Below are 21584 nucleotides of genomic sequence, written 5' to 3'. Positions count from 1 at the left end.
CGTTACTACCTTAATCGAACCACATGTGACTGGATTCCCATGGTTTGTACCGTGATGCAATCCTTCCATTAATGTCCTTTCAGTGATGCTCTGGGCGGTTGGTTATAAAACAACGCTGACCTGACGTGGATCTGGTTATTCGTCGGTCAAGTGCCTTAGTCGGTGATGAAAATGAAGGGCAAGGTTTCACTCAATTCCATTACCTCAATCATTGAGCTGAACTTTAAGTTCTACCGTTTGATTGGTTTGGCTCCGTTTGAACTGACGGCAACACGTGTGAGGCTCTCGAAACCGTTGTGTTGTGTGATCGGTGGTTTTGTGACGCTGTACTGGACCACGATGGTGTCATCAATTGCGACCAGTAACCACGGAAACGATCGCATTTCACGTATTTCCAACTATTTCCAGCTCTTCAGCAATGCCATCATGCTAACGGCCATCCTGCTGAGTCCCACGCTCAAATTACGCAATTTTGCCGAACTTACACGCGCCCTACGTAAGCTGGAACAGGATTTGAGCAAGCATGCGATCGTCTGCGACTACCATGTGATGGCACGCTGGAACGTTGGCGTCATTGGAGCCACGCTGGTGCTGCTGCTGTTGACCACTGGGTTCGATTGCTATGTGACGGTTTGGAGGGGCTCAATTCGATTCGATTATTGGTTGATCACGATAATTCCACAGTTTGTGAACGTGCTAGCCGTCACCCAAGCTCTACTCTTGTTGCTGTACATCAACGGGCGTTTCAGGACACTCAACCGATTGCTGCAAGACGAGCAGCATCCCGTGGGCGGCTTTAAACGCTTCGAACACTCGCACCATATCAGAAGTGGTTCGACCAGAATCCCAACAAAGAAGTTGGGCTTACATATCATCGAGGTGCACGGTTGTACGTTGAATGATGGCTCGGAGAAGGGATTCCTGCCGCTACCGACGTTGCTCTACCATTACAATGATCTGTTCGAAATCTGCAAGCTCATCGATCGCTACTTTGGATTATTGTTTCTGCTAACCTTTACTTTGATTTTCATCGTCACGACTATCCAGTTGTACTACAGTTATACCATTCTGTACTGGTTCACGGGAGAAAATGGGTTCACTATTTGGTCGTTGCTGGTGTGCCTGAACACGATAGCTGTTAATTTTGGTGTCCTAGTGACGATTGTACTGCTCTGCGAGATGATTTCCAACAAAACCAAACAGGCCAGCGATTTGGTGGCGGATATGCACCTACGCGGTTCTCGGCACATGTCCTCCGAGGTAGGAGATGGAGAGTTGGATGTCTCCAGATCGATCTTACGGGTTTCCCGCCGGCGTTTCTATCGTTACAGGAAGTCATCAAACAAACGATGCCCTTTCAGGCGCTGAACAAGATGTTCAAATTCTCAGCTATGGGATTTTTCCAGATCGATTGCAACATGCTGTGTGGGGTAGGTTCGTTGGGTGGTAAGGGGGAGTCCATTTATCCCTGCACTTATAATCTTTTTCTTCTTCTTGCATAATCACCCCCGGACCCCGTAACAACCGTTGCAAAGGGTAGATGATTGGAGCAATCACCACATATCTGGTCATCTACATCCAGTTTTACATCCTCTACGCGGACGAGGTGAAGAAGTCCAACTTCGTTTCACGTTCCGAAGTTTAATAGCAATCGGCAAAATCGTAAAAAGAGTTTCTGCAAAAACTGCAAAAACGTGTTTCACCTCTTTTGCAAGAAAATATCCGACATACGATAGGGATTCAAGCGAACTATTTACTCAAAATGGTCGCTCAAATTTAGAGATTTTGTGTAACGTTGTGGTTCAATTTTCGAAGATATGCATGATTTTTGATATTTAGTTCTAAATGAAAGATAAAACTAGTTGCAGCCAGAGAATTGCTTTTGGAAACCCACGTAAAATCATATTCAGCAACTGCAACAGACTGCAGCAGGCAGTGTGGACGAAGACCTTGACGGCTGTCATTGCGCTGTCATTGCGCTGTCACCGCGTGAGTGAGAGAGCAGACATCGTTACCTCTCACTCTTGCTATAGCACGATTTGCGAAACGAGAAAAAAACACAAAACAAAAACTCCAGAAACTCGAAAAGGTGCAGAAATTCGTAAACCTGGCTTCTTGTGTTGATTTTTTCCCGAAGAGACACGGTCCGGAACCGTCCCCCGTATTCCCCGTGATACTCGGTAGTTAGTGCAAACGAAGTCCACTATCCTTTGTCGGCCGTAGTGTGGTGCTGGTAGAAATCCCGTTCGGTGAAAGTGTTGGGGGTCGCAGTTTGTGCGCAGCGAAACGCCTTCCCGAGGCAAAACTCCCACAGCCTCCCACCATCATCATCACCATCTCCAGTGCTCGCCGTCGTCCTCATCGTCGTAATAACGTTTTCCCACCCATGTTTCCGTCGCCAGACTGCAGCAAAACCCTTGCAGTCCCGCTGCACCCTCCAATCTTTGTCCGTGGGGCGTGTTTCCTTCCGCTTGCCTTAATAGCAGGGTAACTAGGTGTGCACCTCCTATCTGTGCAAAACGCACCCCATAACCGACCTGCCCTCGTATGTTGTCGTGTTAGTGAATATTCCTGGTGCTTAGTGGCGATTTATCTAGTGTTTTCTGAAGTCAACATTTGGTGCACATTCGTCTGCCATCGCAGCAACTCTCTCCCACCCCCCGAAACACCCAAATCCAGTCGCAAACACGCATCGCAGTAACCGTGTTGGCCGTGAAAGTTACATCTTTGGCTAAATTGCGAAGAAAGCAAATCCGACTACTGCCATACGGCCATTCAAGCTGTCGTGGAACTGCGTACTGAGCTGCGGAAGGTCGTTCCGTCGCGGTTGAACCAGAATCTCGGCCTCACACGCACGTATCAGCGATATCGAAAATCTCGCGTTTTCCCATTCGACCGTCAATTATCACCGACCCGAAGAGTAATCGCGTAGGTTGGTGTGCTCCGTTCGCGTGATTGAGCCTTGCGAGTATCGGTTTCGTGATTAGCGTGATTGTTCCGGAACCCCTAGCAGAGAAGAAGAGCGTCACACGTACGTCACACACCTACGTAGAGCACCACTATCTTCAGCATCGTCGTGCAGCATGTCGTCAGCCATGGAGGAAGAGCAACATTTGCAGGAGTGCGAGTCGTACATCCAAACGCATCGCATTCTGCAGCTGATGAAGGATTGCATTGTGCAGCTGTGCGTGGCCCGGCCCGAAAACCCGATCCCCTTCCTGCGGCAGTACTTCCAGAAGCTCGAACGGGTAAGTCGATTGTGTATTTTGCCATGTTGCCTGGGTTGCCCACGGTGGTAGCTAGGGGTAACCTTTGCCGTGCGTATTGCGATTATTTGTTGAAAACACGTTGCTATGACAATGATGGGGATTTTGAATGATTTTGGGAATTATCTGACTCTATTCAAAGGTATTCTTGTTGGTGAAACTCGTCTAGTAGGCGAGAGATTATTCCCGTTCTTAATGTTTTTACTTAAATATTTCACTCTACCTTGGAAAGTAAAGAAGAAAAAAAAAGGCGATGACCATGACTTCGCAGGCCATCCCCACTGCTCCAAGCGAGCTAATCCTTTTTTGTCACAATAGTTACATGTTTGCTGCACAAATAATGATCATTTACCTTTTGGGTTTATCTGTTTCATGTTTTTTTGTTTCGTTACCCCGACACTGCGATCAACCGAACGGCGATTAATGGATGGGGATGTTTGTGCTACTTGCAGTAGCCAACCCTTGCTTTGCCACACATCACGGGACGTGCGGTGACCTTGGTGGGGCTCGGAGCTCGACTTCAGCATCGGTGTGTGCGATGCAATCTCGCTCCGTTTCCATAGCCACCTTGCACACGGTGACGCTGATGACGCTGATGACGTCGATCTCGATCGTCGGCATTAATGTATCCACAACACTGCTACCACTACGAGCACATTTGCTGACCCCACCGGTTGGTGTCACCTTTTGTGTTTATCTCGCGCATCATTGGCCATAGACAGCGCGACTGATTCGTATCAAAATGAACAACCGATACGATCGGTCCGATTATCATCCGTTACCATCACGCTCTGTCCGCGTCACCGATCGGTTGCCTGGTGTACTCTGCACCTTTGCTCGATCTGTTTCGATCGCTGGACATCCGAGCGAAAGTCGCGCCTTGTGACGGCGCCCGGCTGGGGAAGTGTTAATTGATGTCGTGCAGGGTAGGAGTGTTGCAAATTTCCGACAAACAGAAGCCACCTCCCCGCACACACTTGTACGGTACGGTAGGGCGTGTAAAGTTTGTAGAAACCATTATCAAGTGTGTGTGTGTGTCTGTGTGTGAGCAAAGGTCGGCTGTAGACTGTTGGCTAGACGGTTGTCGATTGCCGGGCTGATGTGTTATCATCTCCGGAGCACAACGCCTCGTTCTTATGCTCGTGTTTATTGCCTTTCTTTTCCATCAGTCGCTTCCATGCATTCCGCTCGCACTAGCTGAACCTGCTTGTGCTCCATTTGGGGTACGATAAGAGGAAATAGGCCATTAGAACAAACCGAAACGGTACGATGCGATGCGATAAAGCAGAGCATTAAAGTGGGTTGAAGGGTGGGGTTTTGGGTTATTCTAAAAGCTTACATTATACAAAAGAACAACAAGAACCATGAAACCAACCGAGCAGAATGATCTACTCAGTCATGGAACTCACCTTAAAGATACAAAATGTTCCAGTCATTCTATTCTCGTGCTCGGGAAGTACTGGCTTTGTTCAACGATGATATCACCACGGCAAGTGGCTCTTGCCTGGAGCATTTCGTACCAGCGCGACTGGCTGGCGACAAGCATCTAACCTTATTTCCCTTCGATTACGTCTAGATAAAGGCGAAGCTGGCAGTGCACTTCAGCGCAGTGCACTTCAGCGCAGTGCAGTGATCAGCAGGATAGCGGCCATCGGGATAATCAGATAAGCTGGATACTCTGCTTTGTGAATCTCTCCCACCAACTCATAAACGGGCGCTATAACAAACAAATGTCTTCTCGGTCTTTCCTCTTTTTTGTTATTGCATCGTCAAAGTTGGATTTTAATTTTCAAGAAAATCGCTTATTCGATTCCTTTGTCCGAGGTGATTTGTAGCTCGGGCTCGCGTAAGGGTACGTGGTGCTGGATAACGCTGAAATGATGATCCTTTCCTTTGTGCGGCTTTGTCTGGGGAATTATTTTTAGAAAGCGGATTGAAAAACGATTGCGTTTTGCTCGTCAAACGGTGGACAGCAGGTTGGTCAATATTGAACCATCATGTACCACCGATGAAGTATGGTTCAGGCCCACACAATGCCCTGTTGCTTCATGTACTGTGTGTATGTGTCACACACACACACACACACACATGCTCGGGAATCTACGGCGATGATTAAAAGGCTCCTTTTCGCTCATACAGACACTACATGTTGGCTCCATGCCACGCAGGAGCAAAGTTTCAATGTACAACAGTACGAAAAGCATTGTATTCGTTCATGGGTTGTTGAGAATTGTTGAAACTCGTCGGTGAGTTGGTGAGCTACCAATCGACTCGACTTTCTCTCGATTCTCATTGGAACTGGTTTTTGATGCGTCAAATAATGAAAAATTGCTCATTAAAAATTTACTCGATACGATACAGCAAGGTATAGAACGCTTGCCATGACGCTTGTACTTGTAGTAGTTGAGGCAAAGTTGAGTCGAGTGAAATCCCATCTCATTAAAACTGGGATGCTGATTTGCGTTCGCTCGAGTGATTATCGTTCACACGATACGCCCCTCCCCACACCCGGCTTCTGCTGGATTTGGTGCGAGAGTTTGAAGCAAATCGGGGGAAAAAAACACACCGAGCATAATAAATTCAATTCGCCTAACTTTATTGCAACAGCATTCCCGGTCCCAGTCCCCGGTCCCGGTCGCACCAGTTTTCGCGCTCATTAGCGTACGATCGAAGTGGAATAAATGGGTGGATACAATTACGCTTTTACTCGTTGCTAAGGTGTGATGCGAATCCGGCCTTTCTGTTATCTTCACCTTATCTGGATTAGTACGCAATCGGGGGGCCAGGAATCGACAATTTAAAGCGACAATGGTGTATGTATGTGAGGGAGTTATTCAAGTTATTCAAGTTATTGAATGGAATTATTCGACGGAATAACATATCAGTAAAGTTGATCCAATCAGTATAATCCGCTAAGGGCTGTTCAGATTGAGAGAAAGGATTCTGTAGATGCAGATTGAATAGCAATGTCGACGGTATCAAGATTGATTCTATACTTGCTGGACTTTCCATTAGCGGGACTTAATGACGCACGATCGCGAACGGTGGAGAGCTACCCGACGGTTGTAGTACCCGATAACAGCAGCATCAACATTTGATGCTATCTAGGTATAGACGTTGAAGTTGCTACCACATGTGTACGAAACAGTTTGACGTTTGACCTTTCACTTCTAGTCCCTTATGGTAGCAATAACTGCTGCAACTGTTTATGTAGCTCGGATACAGTCTTATTATGATGATGAATTTCATAAAACCCGACGGCAAGGTTTCCTTCCAGCATCATCGCTGTGAGCCATTGCGATGTGATGATCATCATGTCACTAACTCCCATGGGCGACATCATCCATAAATGTCCCTGTTTCATTCCATTAGTGATTAACGATGTCCGAGATTTAATTAAAGCAATAAAAAACGCCAACATTAAGTGAGCGGCTGCGAAGCCGCCATGCGCGCAACCCGATGAATCGATGAAACATAACTTTATGGCTCGTCACCATTCTGCAAAACGATCGTCATCATGTTGGCAATTCTTTTATCCGTACTGCTTTATGGACGATAAACCCAAACATGCCCGTTTACACCGTAAGGACCCGGGCGCCGCAGGGGCATCCACTGTGTGTGCTGGCCGCGACATCGCAACAGCTCTTTCGCCATCCTCGCCAATGCGGGTAACAAATTGGCAAAAGTTTTCGCAAACCGCGCAGGTCGGTAAAGAGGGGGAGGGGGGACCCCGTGTTTTCCCCGTGTATGTCCTCTGCTGTTACCTCGATAGATAGATGAGGAGACACACACACACACACACACGCGATGTCGGAATCGATGTCATCGTACATCGCCCATCGTTTGCTTATCTTATCTGTTGCTTCTGTCTCGCAAGGAGGCGTCTTGAGTCTTTATCGAGCCCGCTGCTGCTGCTGCTGCTGCTGCTGCTACCCCGAAGCCCAATTGTCGTCATTCGATTGGAAATCGTTGGTTGCAAAAAAATAGGGAATCCGATATGCGATGGCGTCGATCCACCTCCATCACCACCACCACCCATCTGTGGCCTTGCATCACTGGAGACGGCGTGCCATCGATCGGATCGGATCGGTTGGATAAATTGGACGTCGCTCAACGCGATAGCAACGGGGCGAGGACGGTGCAACGGTCGGCTCGTTTTTTTTTTTGCTGTGCCTCTCGACATCGACCGATATGAGCGAACTGGTGGGAGGTGGGCAATGGCGGTCTTTGGGGGGGGGGGTGGCTTATGATAAGAGCCTTTGGACAAATATTTGCATTCACGTGTGTGATAGCGGGGAAGCCCTGAGCAGCAGCAACGGCAGCAACAGCGGCAACAAATCTAATCTCATCGCCCCTCGCGCGGTGGGGGGTGGTGGGTGAGCATCATACATTAAATTGGATCCTCAACCGTGTGTGGTGCGCGGCGCTGGTTTGACGTGGTTTGACGACGGTATTCGGTATCACGTATCGATTATTTGATAAGACTCCCCTTAGCCCTCGAAGGCGGGGCAGAGTTTTCCATCCGTTAAGCGAATTTTCCACCGATTTCCGGGGCTGCCGGTCGATCGTCGTTCAGTCAACAGCAGTTACCTTTCGGTATCAGCCTCGTTAGCATACAGATCCGACCGAGGTCTCGTTTCCCGGGGGAAAGGGGTTTTGCGCTGGAAGTTTGGCATGAAAAAGCGTTCCTTTCATCGGGGCATCGGGGATCCCGGAGGTGATTAAATTAAAACTACTTTCACCATCCCATCGCTACCTCGTCCGGCATATAGACTGTAGAGCGACCTGTGTGAACCCCGCTCCCTCTCCGCCCCCCCTCCCAACATTACTGTGAACCATGGGCAATCATCTTCCCAGTCGGTTAGTTACGCTGTTCGGTTTGACAAAGTCATCCCACGCTAGCCAACCCGAGGGCCCAGCTGCTGCTGTGGAAAGGATCCGCCCGGAGGATACTACCGTAGTCACTGGTAGTGATAGTGCCGGACTCGACGGACACGGGAACAACAGTGCAAAAGTTGGACGGAATTACAGTTTAATCGAATCACCGGCGGCGGTACCAGGACCGCCGGGTCCGGGTAGCGATCGATCGGCAGTGAAAGGGCAGCAATCACGAGGAGTTCAAACCACAGCACTGCGTCCTTCAGATACAGTAGTGGCTGGGGAGCAGCGAACGGACCACGTACCACCACCACTAACAACCACCAGTAACCGTCGGTTGGATCGCGTTCGTTCGTTTTTCCTTCCTTCGCGTACTTCAAAGAAGCAACGAGAGGAAGCAGTGGGCGGTGGTGCGGTTGGTGATCAGCAACAGCAACAGCAGCAGCAGCAGCGTGCCCGGCGTGCTGACAGCACCCGGAGAAGTCGGTTCCGGTTCTACACGGTTCGACGTAAGCCGGCCGCCGCCGTGGTGACGGATGGTGAACATGCGCTACTGCCGGGTGGCCAGGGACGCCAGCGTACTAACCAATGGATACATCGGCTCCCGGGGGACGACGGTGGTGTCCCTGTGCGTGAGTGCCACGAGAGAGCACCACCGATCGTAAAGGAGCTCGAGTTCGAGAACCGGGGTACCGATGGCAGTGACACGATGCCCGTGGCCAAGACGCAGGTATGTTTGGGTTCGGATCGATGATGGGGTGACCACCGGGACTGCACTGCCCCCCACCCCCACCCCCACCATATGATCTGCTTAATTGTGTTTGCGTTTCGATCGATTGAAGTATCTGTTGGGGAATGGTCTGGTAGTTTCTGGGGTTGTATAAAGAGATATGGAGCGATATTTTCTTCTTTGTCTTGTCTTTGTCAACCTTTTGCTAAGAAGAAGTTAATTGCTGGATCCCAATGGAAAAAGCGGAGTATGAAATGCTACTCAAATAAAATATCGAATCCGGTCATAACTATAAATTAAGAAAAATGAATATTTAATAACAATTTCAACGAGCAGATTAGGATCCGCTAAGCTGCCCATATCTTTGCTGAGTTACCCTTTTTATGCAATTTTTAAGCATCAATTGTTTGATGTGAATGAAAAAGTCATAAAATATATGGAAGCTTACTTAAAAACAGATTACATAACGGTAAATCAAGTAGTTGAAAGAGGTACCTTGATATCAAATGGGAAGTATCCTACAAAAAATTTATACTGTTTTCAGTCTTGTAGGAAATGTAGTTTGTATAATTTTGTTGTAATATTTCTATGGAAAACTTTTCACTTATCTCGCCAACAAGAGCATCTTTTTTTAGGCTCTTTATGTAGAGTATGTACTAATTGCTTACAAGAAATTCATTTGAATCAACATGTCATTTGAAATTCAGTTAAAAGTATTGGCAGAAAATGTACCAACACCGCGGAGTGAATGATTGCGACTTGTTGCTCTTTCCTGTTGCGTTGTTGTGTTCCAACAATTAACCGATTCGACCGTTCTTAGTCACTCCAGACAGCTTAGTACTACAAGCTTCCGGGCGCCTCCATCGAGCGAACCGCTCGAAAAAAGCTTCTCGCTTAGCTTAAGCTCGATTGCTGTCGTAATTTTTTGCGCAACCGGTTGCTGGAGCTTTCTGGTTGACAGATCAAAGGTGGCGACGAAAACGTGGTCTGTTTTCCCCTGTTTTCCGAACATCGCACGCACACACGTACGTCGTACAAATCGAGAGATTGGTCGTGGAGAAAGGCATCTCTCGCGCGCGCTCTCTCTCTCTCTTCGTAACCCGCGTGACGTCAAAGAATTTTCCCGCTCACCTTTCCTAGGTTGTTGCCACCGAGTTTTGCCGGGGTTTCCGGTTGCATTCGCTGCGGCTTGCGGGAGCAGCAGGAGCAGCAGCGGAGTTTGCAAACCACGCGCCAACACTTTGAAGGTCACCAACAGGAGATTCACCGGTCGAATTCGGTCGAGTGTTGGTGAGCGTTTTTGCCGATAAACTCTTTGTTCAATCGGGTTCGGTCCTTCGTGTGAGTGCACATCCTTTTTGCACATGTGTGGTGTCCTATGGCCGATTGGCGCCGAATTGCGAAAGAAGACCAAAGCATCCCTTTTCTGATGCGTCATGAAAAGGTGTGTTTTGTAGTTGGAGCTTTTGCCGCTTTTCCTCAAAGGTCTCGAAGCTTATACTTTGTGAGAGAGAGAGAGAGAGAGAGGGATTGGGCATGGTTGGTGGAAGGATCCTTCGACGACGTCAATGTTGCCATTGTGGCCCTTGTTGGTGATGGTAGTAGTTATGATGCGATGCTGGCACGTTTTTCTCTCTTTTGCAACGCAACTCCGATCCGATTCGGGTTTTTCGCGTTCCACACGAAGCGTCACCGTCGGTGTGCCGCAAACCGCGTCGTCCGGGAACAGTTCAGCAGTGACTGTTCGCCCGATCGGGTTCTCTGATGTAGTGGTACAGCGCGGTACAGCATTAAGCATAGCGATCCAAGCATATTCCACCGGAACGTGTACCGCGACAAGTCGTTTCGAGCGTACGCAGTCGTGACCGTTTCATTAATTGTCATCGGTATTGTTCCGCGCGCCATATTTTTCGTGTAGTGTTGCTCCGCTATAATACTTTTTTTCCGGTGGTGTGCGATGTTATGATTTGGTTTGCGTGTGTGTTTGTGACAGCTATCTTATGCTATCGTCAGGCAGATTCCCTTTACTAAGTGGCCACCGCATCCGTTGTTGTGTTTTTTTTTCTCATGCTGATCGTTTTGTTATCTAATCGATGGCAAAAGGAAAGGCACAGCAAGATGACTGACAGTGGCAAATGAAAACAGTCAACAGATATCAAGAGAGACATAAGAGACATCAAAAATTTGTTTCTAAATTTTTGGTATCGTAGCTTTAACTTTCTAGAAATATCGCAAATAGAAAACCTACAACATTTCCCCTCGGCGCAACCTTTAACTTCGTTAAAGAGTTAAAAGGTCCTTCGTGTTCAGCCTCGCCAGACTGTGACCTGCATTATGTTATGCTTCGCTCCACATCAGAATGCGGCCATCGTGTTTTCGTTTCCGTCCGGCGTTCTAGCGAGCCGATGGCGCGCTTCGAATCCAACTTTGCCAGACTTGACCCCCATAAAACCAGGCTGTCGTCAATGGCGCGTGATTTGATTCGTAATTCGTGTAACGGTGGTGCTGCGGATAAATATTCAAAATACTGACCGAAATACATCAGCACGAGTTAGGTTAGGGTGACGCAGGAACTAGAACCCTCGACTAGGCTCAGGCCTTTGTTTTTTCGGGGGTTTGCCGTGACGTAGATTTCGGTTTTTTTCCCTCTTCGTCAAATAGTTGATGATGGAGCAAAGGAAGGGGAGCGGAATATCTGGGAAGGAAACACCTTAGCTTGGGGTGTCGACGTCATAAATGTGGTGGCCGCTCCCTGAACCGTCGGTCAATCAGACGCGCTATGCTGCGGCTAGGGCCCGTGTTGGCTAATTAATCATTCGATTTATGAATAAGGCTTCAGCCCCAGCCCCAGCCCCACCGTCCTTTGAAACACCCGCAGTTGAGCAACACGATGGTGATGATTGATAAAGCTCCCATTATGCGAAAGTCAGCCAACGCGGGCGGGCAACTTTTGTATTCGTTGGCCCATATTTCGGATGTTTTCGGGGGTTTTGTTTTGGTCCCCAAATCGCCTGCCTGTTGAAGGAAGGAATCCAAGGGACGCGTGAACTTTGCGTGAAACAACAGCGTTAAGGCTTCTGTTAATGGTGCGAAAGGGCATTTCACGTGAAACTCGGGGGTTTTTGGTTAACTTTTTGTGGCGCAATATTTGGCCCAGAACGCGGTACGTCTTCGCGGTAACATTAAACAAAGGGCCGAAAGAGTAACTTTTGGTGCAGGTGACGGAATGCCCACCTCGCCACGGCTCGGAGAGTTTCTTAATGGGTTTCGCTCTAACTCGTTGTATTAGGGTAATTAGAGAAGATTGCATCGTGCGTAGCTTTTACGGTGATTGTCACCACGTTTTGCGTGCCATTAGCGTGCCGAAGTGTTAATCCATGTAACTAAGTTAATTTCACTTAATTGTGTATGCTTCATGGATTTGTATTAAACACAATCAGGACTTCGTTCTATTTCGTTTTGCACAAGAAGTTTATATAAAAGCCAATATAATAGCTCATAGCAAAAGGACAACAATTCTAGTTAAAGTCATTAATTTTGAATACCTATTTTATGCTGCTAGATAAACATACGCCGGACTGTAATTGCTTTCCTGGGAAAACCCTGCCGGATACAGCTGGAAACAAAGCCTCACAGCAGACCTCCAGTTCCGAGGACTTTTGAAAAAAGCAAATCCTCTTCCTCGCCATTATTTACACGACCTTGTTTTCCTTGCGACAATTTTCCTACCCCGCTTTCCCTCTGCAATTGCCTGTCATCAACATGACTGCCAGAGAGCACGTTTCTCTTGTACGTCTCGTATCGCTGCAGTCAAAACAAACAGCAGCAGCAGCAGCAGCATCTTGTGCTGCGAATGTGACTTTTAACCAGCTTAAAATAGAGCTGCCTTATCTGTATCTTTGAGCTTGTTTGGGGCGATGACATGAAAAGGAAAGTGTAGCAGCTGGAAGCAAAGCAGCGTGCTGGAATGAGAACAGTTGCTATCGATCCATCGATCTCGCTCATTAGGTACTTCGAAACCGATTCCACGCTAAACGATAGGCAAAACGTGACATCCATCTTCAATCCGGCTGTGCTCGATTCTATGATTTTTACGATAACTCGTCTGTGTGTGTGTATGTGTGTTTGTGTTCAGAGGAAACGCAAGCAAGCGGCTCACTCGACTGACAGGGGATTGGCCATATCCCTTGTGCAATATTGATTTTACTGTCGTGGCGCCGGTGTTGAGAGCTATTCGGAATGATCTTCAACCGATGCCCAAATGGGGAGTCGAGGAAACGAGACGAGGAGAGTCATGTGAGCAGCTGCGACCATGACAGGTGCCCCATAACCATACGCCGCTCCGCTAGTCGGTCGGATGGACATCGTGAGAACCAGCAGCGGCCATAATAATCAGAGCAAATGACAGCAAACGATTCCATTGCGCCTGTTTCGTTTTTTTGTTGTTTCGCTTTCGAAGTATTCGACGAGAACTGTATGAAGAAGAGTAAAAATAACACCGGAGATTTCACCACAAAAGCGCGATTGAAATGATGATTTATATATTTTTTCTCCGTTTTGGTTCGAGTGCGCAACGGAGCGCTACACTTCTCATGGTCACACATGGAGGCGCCTGGTACTTGATATTTTGAAATCGCATTTTTGATTTGAATGGCTTTGGCCTTTTTTATGCGTAGACTGCAAACCGTTTTGGAGTAGCTTCTTTATGCCTCTGATGTTGGCAATAAAATGACAATAGCAGTACCTAGTACATCCCATTCGAACCAATACAACCTTCTCGGGATAACGTTCAGTTCATTGGCACTGGCATTTCTGATCGAGAACCAGGAAAACGCGTGCAAGTGAACCGATTCCTGCAAAACCGTCCTACCGTGCGATAGCATATTGGATGTGGACATCCTAATGCGACCTGACACAATACAGAAGCTCTCATCCTTCTGACAAGGTGAACGATGAAAACCTTCGTCAATATTATTCGCTTTTGATTGCCAATCTAACGTGTATCCGTCGTGGTAAATCGATTTGTGTCACCGGCAGTGGTTTGGTTTCGAAGAATAGAGACAGTATTGAGCGGTACCAGCCGAGTAGCTCGAACTTCGACACTATTTTGATACGAATTGTTTTCCTGGAATCCTATCGACAGAGCTCTTTCATATTATGACGCCTTTTTATATCAAGGATATATTTTTATAAGCAATGTTTGCACATTTTCTAGCTCAGCATTGGAAGAACCTTGAAACGAAAATGATATCGTTTGTTATGCTGGTCATCCCCGGATGATTTATCTTGGAATTTCAAATCTCTGCTACATTTCACTTCAGCTCTTGGCCCTGGGTTATGGTAGGCGAGTTGGCGCCCCTTTCGACCGTTCAATGTCATATTCTATTCAAAAGGGTTCTCCAAAAAGTAGGTCGCAAACTCGGCAACTCGAGTGGTCTCGGCGGAAATGTAAATCAAACTTTTATCGCCACTACAAGCGGCCAAGCGCCTTCTTTGTGCCTCTCGGCGGCACCATTATCGACGACGAACGATCCCAGCTTCGATGACAACGACAGCTCGAGGTCTCGCATCAGGACGGCGTGTTGCTGAAAGTTGATAAAATGTAACAAATTAGATACATTCGTTGCTAACCAACTTAAATTGACTTGGGCGTTGCGAGCAAATGCGCTGGAAAAAAACTTTATAATGAACCAGCGAATAATTAAATGTTTCTGAACATTTGCAACGATGCAGAGGGAGGTTGTTTGAATCATCGGCAAACAACGCGAACCAGTGCGAGTATGGTTGCCGGTAGCTAAATTAATTAAAAGGACCAACCGATGCAGCAGCAAGCAGCAAGCAGCAAGAGCAACCCTGGCTACATGGCGCCTTTTCAGCAGTTTTCTGCGAATGTTGCTTAATTATGGAAAATTCATTATTACCCTTCCTGCGAGCGACGTATTTAATTAACCTTGCGTGCCTTAATTACCTTTGGATCCTTACATAATTGAAGATCGCGAGTTTGCGCTGAGCTGTTGCAAGACATTGCGAGGAACTGTTCTGGGCTGTGTTGTTAATATTCTAAAAGAAAACATGAGAAGAAGATAATGGAGGTTGCTGCAAACTTGCCACGTCTCGAGTGTTGCAAAGTGTTGCGATACACTGCAAACGCTCTCCACTGCATAAGTGCATAGTCCTGTCCTGTGTTCTTGGTCCTTGGTGCACTTTCCTTGTTGGTCTGGTCGCAGCAGTGGTGCATGCAAAGCAGATGCGGCGACCATGAGCACTGTAGCTGTGTGCTCTGTAGGGTTTGAAGGAAGGAATGCCAGTGACGTGCAGTAGAAGGGAAGAAGACACAACAAGAATATATTGAGAGCGTATGTGTGTAGCACAGCACCGGGAGTGGTGCTGTGTAAATGCGTTTCCGAAGACAAGCGGATGAGTTCGTCGGTGCAGAAGTAAGACCGGCACAATGGGACAGCACACGCTTGAACCGCTAGAAACAGCTGTCAGTTCCAATGCCAGCCTCTGCAGCACTACAAGCTGGCTTCACTTTAATCGGATCAAAGTGAGAAAATCGATTTTTCGTTTTGCACTCTTTTCCCCTTCTTGTGTCTAATGCCCGCCCAACCATTGGGTTTTGTACGGCAACAAATGGGATTCATAACTCATTGGAGAAGTTGCTTTTGTTTGCAATCATCCGGAGCGGTGTCCACAGTATTCATGTTTTTGAGTTAAACTAGGGCACAGGGAATCTTTGACAAAATTCAATAAGGTCCATTAGGTGCGGTGTCGCCGTCTAAAGGCGGGGATCGCAAGGAATGGTGCTCGAATGGTGGTGCAAATTCTGGCGTTCAATCGAACGGTGGAAGAATGATGTTTTTCCAATGGCGGCGTGGCAGATTCGTTTTTCCAGCCCTCCCCTTCCACGACCATTAACGCAATTTAACGCAAATGGACCGTAATGTCTGCTGCTTGATCTGTTGAAAGCATAGAAACAAATGCCATCAAAGGCGCACCAGTTTGAACCCCCCGGGGGGGAATTAGAACCCCACGCCATCCATCCGCTTAATGTTGTTTCTGTGTCCTGAAACTTCTTTACCATTGCCCGGTTCTGGCTAAGTGATTCGCCAACCTTTAAGCGAAGATGGACCGATACGCACCGGATTGTGAAATCGAGAATTGAAACGAGAACTGAAAACAGTTGATGATTGATGATGCGATGCCAGTGGAAAGAACCACCCTCGCTTCGGTGACAGTTGGCTGTGTCCTTTGGGCGCATCATCCCACAGATCTATGGGCACCATCGAGCGATTTGGAAGTGATGAAAGGATAATAAAGTCTTCCATTTATTTAGGATTGGAACGGGGTGACGAGCCAACCGTCAAATGGGCTTTTGGTCCAACGCCCATTTGGGGCCGGTCTCCGGAGTGAGAAGTTTGGATGATTTTGAGTGAAAACTGGTTCGCGCTGTCGATACGCGTATTTTTGAGGTTGATGAAAGTTTTATAATTTTCAGAGTAATAAAAAGAAAGCCGAAATGTATTCATCTCTCCTTGTTAGCTATACAATATTAGCATATTTCTAATAGTATATGGTGTAAGATAAAAAACTCGTATACTAACTTACATACTTACCGTCGACAGCAGTCGCAAAAGCTTAATTTCAAAAAAATTTAAGTGAATTATATCAAAAAAATTTAGCTGTTTTTTTTTACAAAGGTGGACCTTTCGTTTAATTTTTTAGAATTCATTTGATCGGTTTCCTTTTTCATCAATGTACTACTTTCTTTTGGTTGGGAAAAAGGATATGCTTAACAAATCCTACTATTCACAGTTTTTTTAAATCAAACTTCATGAAATACTCCACTGGGCTACCTATTATGTGGCCAGACTCGGTGCTTCGGTGGTTCGTTATTTTTGCTGATGCAGGATTCTGATTGTTTTTGTTAAAACCTCTGTTGCATAACACCGGCTTATTCCCCGGCTTCCGGTCAGGTACAGCGGATGATCATCATGCAAACGAGGGTCTCAGAGGTCGTGTTAGTCAGTCAGTCAGTCATTACTTGATGAGTGCCGGTGCTTGAGCGACCACTTGGGCACTTCCAGAGAAAGAGAGTGACCGTTTGCTTTCGTCCTTGAAAATTCCATTTTTAATTGATTCCACCGTCAGTGTTGAAGTGGGTTTCCGCCACGCTCGTCCCGCGAAACCACGTACCGCGCAGTAACGCGTGACATCAATTAAAAATTTGTCTAATCAAATCAATCCTCCTAGCGTGGGTTGGTCGTGAAGAGCGATCGTTTAAAAAATCGGCCCGCGTGTCCATGCACTAGGGTGGCGAGTGAGGGGATCAGCAACGAGGGCGAATCAGGAGAACATAATTGGCCGTGACAGCGGATCGCAAACGCCACGGCGGATGCTTCCCGTGCCCGACGTTTTTCACGCCTCCTGACCATGGCGGCAATCAAATTGAAAATTGCCGTCGGTTTTTTTTTCTATCCGTCCCCAACCACTTTGCCGCGGGTCCTATTAATCATCCGGCCACCCGCGCCTCACTCTCTTGCTTTTTCTCTGGCCAACGGTAATCCTCCAACTTGGTTGGATGAAATAAGGTTTCGAATTACCAATTCCGTGTTACAAGTCCACTAAGCGAAAGCGAAAATAAACAGCCATTGCTCTGGTGCTGTAAGGAGATGATGAATGAATGAAAATTAATTTTTTCGCTTACCAAACTTCCCGTTGCTGTGGTTGTTGTACCGGTGGGGGTTGCGTCTTGAGTAAATAATCCACCGGAATGCGGTGTGCATAATTTAGGCCTTTTGGCTGCCGGTGCAACAGCAGCAGCAGCAGCAGCAGCACCAGCAGCAAGACTTGACGGCTACTCGAAATCCGCGATGAATTTTCTGGTTTGTTTCGTGCTCGTGCTGATTGTGTCAGAATTTTTCGACAACAGCCACACCAGACGCAGAAGCAGCAAACACATTGCCGGTCTGCCAATTCCAAGGACGCCTCGCCTAGACGTGTCCGCCTTTATCCGACGACCATTTGGTTAATGAGAGTAGCTGTTGTTGTGTTGTTGTTGTTTTGCTGAAATTAGGGTAGTGTAACGAACGGACGATAAAACGGGACGCGAACGACGAAGTAAGTGTAAAGTGTGCGTGTTAACCACGTCCTGCGACCCAACTCTAACGGAACAACGACGAGCTACGCCAACAAACATGCTAACTCTGCCGCTGGTGAGTAGAGAAGAAAGAGGAGATGTTCGAGTTGGTTCCACGCGCACATACCAGCCCAGTAAGGACTGCTCCGCTTTGTTGCCGTCTGCTTATCTTACCGGATTATGCGCCTTACATGCTGTACCGTCGCGGTCTTTAGGGAGAGGGTCTATTCCAAAACGAAGACGAACGTTTAGTGCCCACCGGAATCCATTGATTCCGGTCGGTTTGTATTGAGATACATGTTACCATCCACCTTGTGAGGGTATTCGCTCTCTTTCTCCTCCGCCGAAAGGCTTTCAATTGATAAACGACAAAATGCTTTTGTAAATATCTTTCCAACGGAATGTGCCCGGTCTGAGTATCCTTTTTTTTCCTTTTCTATCTTTCTCTTCCGCAGGTAAGTACATGTGAGGGAGGAGGCTTTGCAGCAGCTGAAAGCAGCCGAATCAATATTTACCCAATCCCCACCAATCACAAACAACGCATCAGCTCTTTGGCGTGAAGCAGCACACGGTCGTTGTAGGGTCTGGTAGAGAAAAGACCCATAGTCTTACACATCGATAGTCTAAGGGCCCGTCTTGTCTTGCTACAAGTGTGTAGTAAGGCTACGGTGTGGTATCGTATATTTGGTGGCGTGTCGGTAAGCGATTATCATTGTTTAGTTTACTTGCACCGTATGCAAAGGGAAGAATATGGTCCACGGGGCTCGGTAAAACGGTTTATTATTCCTCGTTGTCGTATCATAAAACAGGAATGTACGACTCGATAAGCGGTCTGTACCTTCTGTACAGGCTTGGAGAACGGCTTGTTGTTAGTATCATTTGAAGAAATTTAATCCCACTCCGTGAGCAACGGAGAAGAGGTAATGTCCTGTTTCGTAAATGTCAATTTATTTTTTTCAATTTCTTTTTCCTTCGCTCCCGCCAGGATGTAGCTTAATCCCGGGCACCGAATGCTTAACTGGTGTGAAATGGACTCTCCAGCTTCTCTTCCATTACCATCTTCTTATATCCGTTTCCGTTCCATCCGGGGGCGCGAAGGGAAGGTGATAATTTTGTGCGAATGCGACCACTATGACGATCACGCCGTGACGGAAAGCCCTGGTGGGACCAAGGACCAAGGTCGAACGACGAAATTGAGATACCCCGGGTAGGGTGGAAAAAGGTCAAAGGCACCCGGTGGCACGGGCAATCGATCAGCAAGTTTAGGATTCATTACGTTCACCGTTCGCGGCCAATAGCCGCCTACGGGGGCAATCGCTAACCGGAGAACATCCGTGGCCGGGCGGATGTAGCACCCAGATCGATTGCGCGCACGGATGGTGATGATGATGATGATGCCATCGCCGCCGTCACCGAATGCCCTGCGGCCTGGCCGGATACGGATGTTTTCCATTCCACTTTCACAAATGAAACTACACATTTCCGGGGGTTTCATCATATCCTGGCAGATACGGCAGATGATCAGGCCAGATGATCATCCCGACGGCTATTACCGGCGCTACTGTTGCCTCCGGATGCTAGCATCCTGTGCCGGGTCGGGTAGGTTGCCTCCTATGCAGCATACGGTAGCGACCGTTGGCTGGTTGTATGTCGGACATCCGTGATGGAAGCACATCGTCAGTAGTGTGCGTGTCTCGTTTCGCAAAAGGACTGCTAAGGCAGGGCCCGATCGCTCGCCCGCCCCAAACTAAGGATGGAGGGTGAATCATTGAAGGCAATGGGATGAGAAATCATCATAACGATAGTGCTTCATCCGTCTGGCGCCATTTGGCTTCCTGGGTTGCTGTTTTTTATGTTCCTTCGCTTTTGCGATGCCGACGACTTTTCAGATCTGCGGCTACCAGACTGTTGATGATGTCCTTTCCCTTCTCATCAGATGGATTGTGATTTTCTATGAAAATTTCGATTTGAATTTTGAAGGGACACACAACACACTTTCGTTTATTAGCCGTAAATAGAGTTGCAATGATTGGTGGTGGTCGTCGAAAATGGCGGGTTTTATGTTGGTAAACGTTGACACAATTCGCGCTGGATGTGTGTACAATGTAGTCCCACCATCTAGGCGAGATTAGAGATGCCTTGATGGCCACTAGATTGAGGGAATGACGGCCTCTAGGACGAGCGCCACGCTTGTTCAAAGGTCAATTAGTGCACTCATTGCGATTATCTTAATTGAGACGTTTGTTTGCGTGTCTGTGTGTGGTTTTGGAGATCCAGAACTGCACGTACGCCGCGCTGCAATCCTCTCGGTCTTTAATTGCAGCTCGGCTGGAACTACAAGATGTAAACAAGCGTGTCCAATGCGAAGATACAACGCCGTCGTCGTCGTCGTCGTCGTCGTCGCGCACTTGTTTGGACCGTGGATCCTCTACTAAATCTCTTTCGCTCTCTCTTACACACTCTCGTGGCTGTCTGGAGTGGAGTGTGTCTCTTGCCGTACGAGGCAATGAAATTAGATCGATTTACTCGGAGCGTAACGGGTTCTGTGGTTCTTCCCCTGCGTTGTGCCTTGCGGGGTTACTACTATCTATCAATCTGTTACTGTCCTGGTCATGACCTCTCTCTCTCTTTCTCTCTCTGTCGCTCTCTGGTAGACCGGGAGTTAGGGCACACTTGCGCGCTTGCTCGTTTGCTCGCTCGCGCGGTGGTTGTCTTGTTGCGGCAATCGCTGCGCATTAGCCAGTAAAGGCGGGAACGACGAGCAGCACGAGCGCCAAGCCACTCTCTCTGGGGTGGTCATCCTCTCAGTCGTTGGTTGGCACGCTTACGGACCGGATCTTCGCCAATTGGATCGGATCGCGATAGCGCAATATAACAGACGCTAGGTTTTTGTCGCGAGTGAAGTTTTGTAGAACCGGTCTTTTCCGGCAACTATTCGTTAGGAGTTAGTTTGGTTGGTTTCGTTGTGTATCGCTTTTCGCTTTCTAATCTAATATATAATGTGTGTTTGTTGGATTAATTCCATCATATAATTGTTGTTGGATATGAGTGTGATCACAAACTAGTGCTGTTCAGCTTATTCAATGTCAAATATTTACATGATACTAAATAAAGGGCATAAAGGAATTCCAAGTGCAGCACTAGCAGCAACCGCGCACCGCGGTGCTCTCTGGGATCGTTTGTGTGTGCGCATACGATCGTACCGGACCACCTGCTGCCAATGGAATGCATTACTTTTGTAAAAAAAAAAAAAACAGAAAAAACAAAATCTCTGGTACACCGAGGGCTGCAGCTGGTCTGCCCTTGCAAGTGGAATGTGTCACCGTTCCCCGTTTGACACTCCGGATGTTCCGGTGATTTGTTTGTGCGCGGGCGCGCCGTAACCTGTTTACGAGGATCACACTCGGATAAGTGGTGGAAAGTATTTCTGTTCAGCTCACGGATCAGAAGACAATTTAGTTGCGACGCGAATTCCCAAACATTCCATCCTAACGGCACAGGCACAAGCACACACACACACAGCAGCTGGAGATCGCGGATCGAGCAAGCACACTCCCTGCGTCGTCTCGTA

At 47.6% G+C, this 21584-nt stretch overlaps 2 protein-coding genes across 8 annotated transcripts in view; both read left to right on the top strand.

The window, feature by feature from the left end:
- The first annotated feature begins 171 nt into the window (after positions 1 to 171).
- LOC125955713 (gustatory and pheromone receptor 32a-like) lies at positions 172 to 1645 on the top strand. The gene is made up of 3 exons (XM_049686857.1): positions 172 to 1260; positions 1332 to 1430; positions 1541 to 1645. Exons 1-3 carry the CDS (start codon positions 172 to 174, stop codon positions 1643 to 1645), a joined length of 1293 nt encoding a protein of 430 aa, XP_049542814.1.
- A 395-nt stretch (positions 1646 to 2040) lies between these two features.
- The window catches only part of LOC125955308 (cAMP-dependent protein kinase type I regulatory subunit), a 34795-nt gene continuing 15251 nt past the window's right edge, over positions 2041 to 21584 (top strand). The window contains exons 1-2 of one of the 7 annotated variants that reach the window (XM_049686414.1): positions 10565 to 10788; positions 17956 to 18089. In XM_049686414.1, the coding sequence (XP_049542371.1) occupies positions 18072 to 18089 (18 nt within the window). In that variant the 5' untranslated portion in view covers positions 10565 to 10788; positions 17956 to 18071. Of the gene's footprint in view, positions 3249 to 8763; positions 8875 to 10564; positions 10789 to 17950; positions 18090 to 20708; positions 20967 to 20994; positions 21015 to 21584 lie in introns of those variants that run through there. The other 6 variants (XM_049686412.1, XM_049686413.1, XM_049686415.1 and 3 more) reach the window with 6 other exon arrangements.

The sequence above is a fragment of the Anopheles darlingi genome, chromosome 3 (assembly GCF_943734745.1).
Source record: "Anopheles darlingi chromosome 3, idAnoDarlMG_H_01, whole genome shotgun sequence".
In the NCBI taxonomy this organism is placed as follows: Eukaryota; Metazoa; Arthropoda; class Insecta; order Diptera; family Culicidae; genus Anopheles; species Anopheles darlingi.
This window is presented reverse-complemented; position numbering and strand designations above follow the sequence as displayed.

Bases quoted from the DNA above. Each gene is read 5' to 3' on its own strand.
- LOC125955713 (XM_049686857.1), top strand. From the start codon at position 172: ATGAAGGGCAAGGTTTCACTCAATTCCATTACCTCAATCATTGAGCTG. The intron at 1,261-1,331 runs GTAGGAGATGGA...CTATCGTTACAG, and splicing joins CTCGGCACATGTCCTCCGAG to GAAGTCATCAAACAAACGAT. The intron at 1,431-1,540 runs GTAGGTTCGTTG...TGCAAAGGGTAG, and splicing joins ATTGCAACATGCTGTGTGGG to ATGATTGGAGCAATCACCAC.